The 6,929-nt window shown below is 47.3% G+C and overlaps 1 protein-coding gene across 4 annotated transcripts; it reads left to right on the forward strand.

The window, feature by feature from the left end:
- The first annotated feature begins 713 nt into the window (after window positions 1–713).
- On the forward strand, window positions 714–6,643 carry mgaa (MAX dimerization protein MGA a). Of its 4 annotated transcripts, XM_029138023.3 has the most exons (13): window positions 714–866; window positions 1,251–1,364; window positions 1,442–1,720; window positions 1,879–2,579; window positions 2,660–2,782; window positions 3,020–3,131; window positions 3,220–3,398; window positions 3,473–3,534; window positions 3,667–3,769; window positions 3,897–3,969; window positions 4,307–4,606; window positions 4,878–5,012; window positions 5,267–6,643. In XM_029138023.3, exons 1-13 carry the CDS (start codon window positions 854–856, stop codon window positions 5,938–5,940), a joined length of 2,868 nt encoding a protein of 955 aa, XP_028993856.1. In that variant the 5' UTR covers window positions 714–853; the 3' UTR covers window positions 5,941–6,643. The 4 variants fall into 4 exon arrangements, with proteins under 4 accessions (XP_028993856.1, XP_028993853.1, XP_028993854.1 ...); XM_029138020.3 differs by lacking the exon at window positions 714–866 and having other exon boundaries at window positions 869–1,364; XM_029138021.3 differs by lacking the exon at window positions 714–866 and having other exon boundaries at window positions 869–1,364; window positions 3,670–3,769.
- The last annotated feature ends 286 nt before the right edge of the window (window positions 6,644–6,929 follow it).

Consider the following 6,929-nt stretch of genomic DNA (forward strand, 5'->3'; position numbering starts at 1 on the left):
GTGCAGCTGCCGTGATGTATAAGGCAGATATCCTACAAGAGTCACCACATCCAACAGCCTGCTTAATTACAATATTTCCCTGGTCCGATGCCAGGCTCCAGGTGCAGGTGGTAGAAAAAACGTAACCGGGCCTCGGCCCATGAGGTTAGAGTCGGCAAGATAGAAGGAGCTACTTCTGTGCTTTGTGTGTCTCTCTGCAGGAACACCTACAACAGGTGGCTACAGAGGGCCCTCTGGAGGTCTGGCAGCAGGAGGTGATGGAGGATGAGGCGCTTTTGGAAGACTGGCAGCGGGAGGTGGAGGAAGATGACATTGTGGGGGATGAAGTCTCCGGTCTTCCACAGGTGGATAATGCGGAGCAGACGAGCAAAGAGAAAAGAAGAACCAAAGCGAGGAAGATGAACAGCATGGGTCTGCCTTTCCTGACAGGAATCTCTCCCGCTGGCTTCCTCTCAGCCAGTAGGAAGATGCCAGGGGGGACGGACCACCTCGTCCAGGTGAATGTACCCGTGGTCATTGGTTCATGTCTGTGTGTGCCAGATTCCAACCCTGACGTGAGGAAAGACCCCATGTTACAAACACGTGCTGGATATAAACAGGAATTAAATATTAATAGTTATCCACTTTAACATTTTGATGTTACAGGTGAATGGGAAGCTGTATCCTTTGGCGAAGATCCAGTTAGGGAAGATGGGGGCGCTTCATCCAGCAAATCGACTGGCAGCGTATCTGACTGGTCGGGTGGGGTCAAACAAGGACAAAGTGTCTTCACCTATACCTCCTCAGACTGCAGGACCGACCCCCCCCGACAACCCCCAGACAACCCGGCCCACAGACATCACTTCTCCCTTTCATGTCTTCTACAGGTAAAGGAACACTAGGTTCACATCTTTATCCAACAATGGGTGAAGTTAAAATACTGTAAATACAGAACCATTAAATGTGTGAACCAGTAATGCATACTTTTTATGGAGTCATTTTATTTTTTTTTTATTGTTCCCACATTGAGGAAATTAACCTTTACATTTTAAGCAGTGCAATGGGCAGCAGCCACAGGGGAGCTACGACACATCTGGTGTGTGCGTGGCTTGAACCTGGGACCTTCTGCAACCCAGGCTGATGCTCTACCAATGAGCTACCAGGCCACTACTAATAGCTTGTCATTACTGATTTCAAAATAATGGGTGCCAATAAAAATCGATGCATAAATAGTTGTGAAGTAACTAGCGGTCTGGGTCTGTGTCCCACAGAGCTTAAGGGCAAGCCATCAGCCGGGGGCACAGTCACAAGGCTTCACATGGCGAACATTCCCCCAAGGCCTTTAGGTGACCCCGGACAGGTCAAACATGGCCCTGCCCCCAAAGGTACAGGGGTTCACTGCCAACAGGTGGAAATATTAGAAACTGTCAGTTTCTTATATTTCTGTCATTTTGTCTTTTAGACTCTCGGGTCAACACTTCCGTGGTCCGACCTGTAAATCCATTCATGGGTTCGGCATCTTCTAAAGCCTCTCGGGTGTTAATGGTTGAGGTTCTGGGTTCACTTGGAAAGGTTCCTGTATCAGGTCCAAGTACCCCTCCCACCAGTCAGAGGATGGTCCTGAAGCCCGTCCACACGGCGTCCGGGGTCCAGTTCTACCGCAGACCAGATGGTAAACTGGTTCAGCTAGTTCCCGTGTCCCAACTAAAGTCAGGAAACCCAAACCCGCTGCTACAGAAAGGTAAGGTTGCATCTTCAGACACAAGGAAGAACGAGTACTAACTTCTACTGCAACACACACACAAGCACTAAGGCCAGCAGTAGCTGCTTTGCAGTGATCAGATTACTGCAGATGTAAAACCTGCCAAAGCAGTTTACGATGTCTCTCTGTCTCTCTAGGCCCCCCCTCTGCCCTCCCTGCTGCTTTTCTTCCAACACCATCTGTCACTGTTGTGAAACAAACTCAACCTCTGCCTTCTATAAATAGCACCATTTCCAGCGCCGCCTCTTTGTCTGGCCCTCGATCCAGTTCTGGGCCCCTCTCCTCTTCCCTACCCCCGCTTTCTTCTGGTCCCCTGCCTCAGATCGGAATGTGCACCTTTAAAATCCTACCTGCTGGATCAAACAAGGAACCAATCATCTTCACTTGTCCTAAAGCTCCTATGCAGCACCTGACAAAGGTGGTTCCGGTCCTAGACTCCGCTCCTGTAACCCCAGTGAGACTTGTCTCCCTCCAACCGTCACCAGGTGGGGGAGCTGGGATCGGGGCCAAACCGGTGAGTGTGTCTCCAGCCCCTGTTGGTTCAGGTGGGCTGTTGGCCTCTCTGGAACTTGCTACATCTGAGACCCCCACAGAGAAAGCACCCCTTGAGGCTGCAACTTCACCACCCCCATCTGACAGGAACAGTCCTGAACCAGAGGTGGCCTGTGGACTGGTGGACCTGGACATCATCTGTGTGGACGATGAGACAATGGAGGTGGTGAATGTAGGGGGGTTGTCGAGCAGTGAGACAGAGAATTCATCCGACTTTGAGTCAGATGTTGAAGGAGACAAAGAGATGATGACGACAAACCTAACACACCCAGCAAAGCCTGTAAGAGTGAGTTAAATGTTGTTGGATTATTGATTCACAGATGATTCTGACATGGCCCAGACACTGATCCATTTTTGTCTCTACAGCGTCTGCTTCATAATGTTCTGGAGAGGAAGCGACGTGGGCAGATAAAGCAGCTGTTTGAAAGTCTGAAGAAAGAACTGGGACTGAACCAGGAGAAGACGTCAAAGGTCTCCATTCTAAAGAAGGTCCTGCCTGCTTTATGACCAGTCCCAGACCAGGTTTACATTAGATTCTCAACTGTCTGTGAGCTGAGTTGGTTTTGTTCTGCTGGGAACAAGAGCACAGGTTAATTTGCTAGTCTAGCTCTCAGGAGTTACCCAATTCTGATTATTTCAGCTTCACAGTAAAATAGCTAAGATCTTGGATCCACTGTGCTGTTTAATATTTGTCACATCTCCTTATTCTGTATGTTTTTGTTCCAGGCAGTGCAGGTGATTGAAGAGCTGAGAGCGATTCACAGACAGCTGGACAGGAAGAGGAGGCGGCTGATGGATAGGAGGCAGAAGTACCTGTGTACCATCGGCTTAACAAAAGGTACCACCTTGTGTTCTCATCCACAGGTCAGGTCTGAGTGAGACAGGGGCATCTCAATAGTCTTGCTTTTACTTTTTATGGCATTCAGAAGAGAAGAAGCAGGATCTCCACAGAGGTCGGTGCCTTCAGGAAAAGCAGAAGACAAACAAAAAGCAAGCAGTGGTGGAGGTGGTGGATCTGTTGGACGAGACAGACGAAAACACAGACAACACGTCTGATGAGGAGCTTGTCGTCACTAAGACGTCTGACATCATCACCATCACCAGTGTAAGAAAGGCTTCACAATGGACATTTCCCAACAGGTCACTTGACTGACTGACTCGCCTGCTTCTCTGTGTTAGGACAAGGAGGATGAAGTTCAGTGTGTGGCCATGGGGAAAGGCTTCGGTCGGCTGAGCTCAGAGTAAGACTCATAGGAGCGAAGTTTGGTAGTAAGGCCTGGTCCCACGTTCTGAGACCAGCTCTGTGGATGTGGATAAGTTACATGTATGCACTGATGAATGGCCAGTGTCTTATTCTGGTGTGTTTTCAACAGTAGCTGTTTGATGAAAACACTTGAGGCTCCAACTGACACCAAAGCCTCTAGAGCTCCGAGTTCAGTGCTGGACACGAGCAATTTGACGCTTCTGAGAGAAAAGGTAGGACCACTGCTTCACACCCATGTGTTCTGCCACTTGTTCGACTCTGTGAAGCAGCTATATAGAACACAAAAGGCTGCACTGCTGGTCTCTGCGCAGCCTTTAAGTGTTTGCTTCTGTCTTTAAGGCTTGTGAGGAGATTCACCCTCTACAGCACCAGCACAGACACTCCGACCTCACCAAGGTCTGCCCGGGATCAGGTGGGGCACCAGCCAATGAGGCCATTTCAGTAGTGTCATCTTTTAATCACAAACATAACAATAAGTCCCGAAGTAATGTAGAGCAACATGCATGAGACTCTTTTTAGGTTATACATTGACATTTCTATGCTCACTAAAAAATAAACCAAATTGGTTTCTGTTATCTGAAAAGCTTTTAGCACTAACAGCGCCCCTCCTAGCGGGGAGGTCTACACAAAGCCATGCAGGAATGTAAGCAATAATAAAATAGTAGGAGGACATAGGAGGACATTTCAACCAGCGGTTTGAGAAGTCTGAGTTAATGCAAATTGTTCTGTGGGTGTTTTTGTGACTGCAGGTGAAAGTGAACCGATGGTCCCGGAGAAACAGCAGCAGCAACAGGATCACAACAGCGCACTTGATGAGGTGCAGCCATCTGCTGCTGATTCCAAACCTCCACCTATAGCAAAGGACACTGTTGACGTGATCACCAGGGCTTCAGACCAGCCGCAGCCTCCACAAAGGCCTCCCACCCCTGTCTCTATCCTCACACCTGTCCAGCAGCCTCACGTGGTCTTGCAGCTGACTGGCCCTGCTCCCAGGCTAAGGGACAAGACGAGGACAATGCCCAACATCTTGTCCCGCAGGAAGAACAGAGGTGAGCCTTGTCTGTGGAAGCTTATAATTAAAGTCATCTCGAGATCTCGACATGCTGCGAAGACACATCACACAATCAGTGTGATCAGTGCAGTGATGCACAGCTGATCTTATCTGTAGCTCTGTGACACATGGACACAGGTGTGTTTCTTTTTTTATCTTGAGCTCAAATGTTCATTATAAGGTCTCGCACAGGCTGTAACCTAGCAAACTCCCCAGTAAACCTTAGTAAACTAGTATCTGCTCTGACTGTGGGCTTGTTGTGTGTCCAGGGGAAGCTCTGTCCTTTCATTCCCTGGTACCAACAGAGGTTTTATCCCTGGTTGGTACTGCATTGCCAGGACAACCAGTCCTGTCTCTGAGCCCACTCATAGCAGGATCCGCCGTTCTGCAGACGACTTCACCAGGTACTGATGGTCTGTTTTGATTCTCTTCTTTTGTTGCTTTTATTTTGGAAGTAAGACCACTTCCTGCATGGTCGCTAAACCTTCCCACTCTGACAAATCAGCTCCCCCGAACCTCAGGCAATAAGTTCTACAGCTTCTCTGACCCCTCACAAACACCACAGGGAACCAAGTAACTGACTAACCAGCCCAATATGCTGTTAGACTTGATTCTGTTAACTCTGATCACCTGCTTTTTTTTGTTTTACGGTTTACAGCTACAGACTTGACAAACCTTCTGCAGCTGGTCCAACCACAACTGCAACTACAGCCACAGATGCTACAAGTACAACATCCTTCTCCTCTTTCACGGGTAGCCACCGCTGGAGTAGACCAAGACCACACCGACTGCAGACCTGAGTCCTCATCATTGTCATCATCACACTCCATCCACAATTTGTGGACTTCCCTAGGCACAGGTCTGAGTAAACCGCTTGATGTTGTGAAGGAGGGAGCTCCAGAGCAGCAGCAAGAGACCAGAGGCATTGCTGAGGTTCAGAATCTGACGTCCCTTCTCGATGAAATCAACTTCCTTAACCAGCAGACTGTTACCGTGGCTACAACAGTTCGTGTGTCATCACCAGTGACACAGTCTAAGGTGAACGACCACCCCCACTGTTCCTGGATCCCACAGCTGGAATCAGACTCTAATGATACTGTTGCTACGGAGGCACAGCAGATTCCTGGAGACCAAAGAACTACAACTAATAGCAGTAAGAGCAGCGTCCTGGCCCCGCCCCCTCTGCTGCAGATGAGTGTGGGTGGGGCCAAGATGGCAGAGTGTAGCACAGGTACAGGACCAGCAGAGGGGGGGGGCACAGAGGGAGGTGTGGCCTGGAGGCCTATGCCAAGGTTGGTTCCTCTGGGGCTCAAAGGAAACCAGATCAGCTGACTGCTGTTGCCCAGACAATGTGTTTACACATTTTTGGTGTTGGGTCGTACTAAATCAGGAAACATACAGCAACAGCTTCTCTTTACAGGGACCGTTGACGACAGATACGTAACCTAAAGTAGACATAATTTTTCATACTTTATCTGATTGGGCTCTAAATCAGCTGATCTCAGACACTTGCTTTAGATCAGTGACATGCAAACACTAATGTGAACATTGCTGCGTGGTTCAGTGCTTTGCTACTGACTTGAATTCTCTAATTTATATTTTACTCTAACTTTACTTTTTTCTGAAAGCTGCAGAATCATAAAGTTCAAACTAATACTAGGTCTTTTAATATGAAATTATCTCTAAACATGGCTCATGTTTACAATTTCAAAATGTCCTGAATTTTGTTCATGTTGCAGACGTAGTTCAACCACAGACTGAAGGAAAAAAAACAATCTCTATATTGCTGAAAACACTGAGTCATGTTTTAATGATTTTCAGAGTAAGTTAGATTCATTTCACGTTTAACTGTCAATGATTCAGTCACAGTGAAAATAAAAACGCTTTTTTGTTGCCTGGACACGTCTTTACCTGCTCATTGTTCGGAGGACGCTGAGAAGCTGCTTCTTTTTATGTTCATGTTAAATCTGTATTTTTATATGTTACTGGTGTAAACACATGCTGACGACTTGTATGAATAAAGTTTGAATATTGAGTTGAGTCTTTTTGTTTTGTACAAAACCATTTATAGCGCCAAACTGTTAACCATAAGACATTAACTATCAACGAACAAAGGTTCAAATACAGTAGCTTCAACAGAGTAAAACATGACTAGATCAGCAGAACTACCGAGCCTATCTGGATCCAAACAGTACGTAGCAGGTCGGTTCATCTTAAGAATAGGGACAACCCGCTGCTGTGAGTTTGACCCTGATCCGTATCCGTATAAAAATATAAAAATAAATAATTAATTTTAAAATAAGACTGATTTGAAGAAGGTT

The sequence above is a fragment of the Betta splendens genome, chromosome 22 (genome assembly GCF_900634795.4).
Source record: "Betta splendens chromosome 22, fBetSpl5.4, whole genome shotgun sequence".
Lineage (NCBI taxonomy): Eukaryota > Metazoa > Chordata > Actinopteri > Anabantiformes > Osphronemidae > Betta > Betta splendens.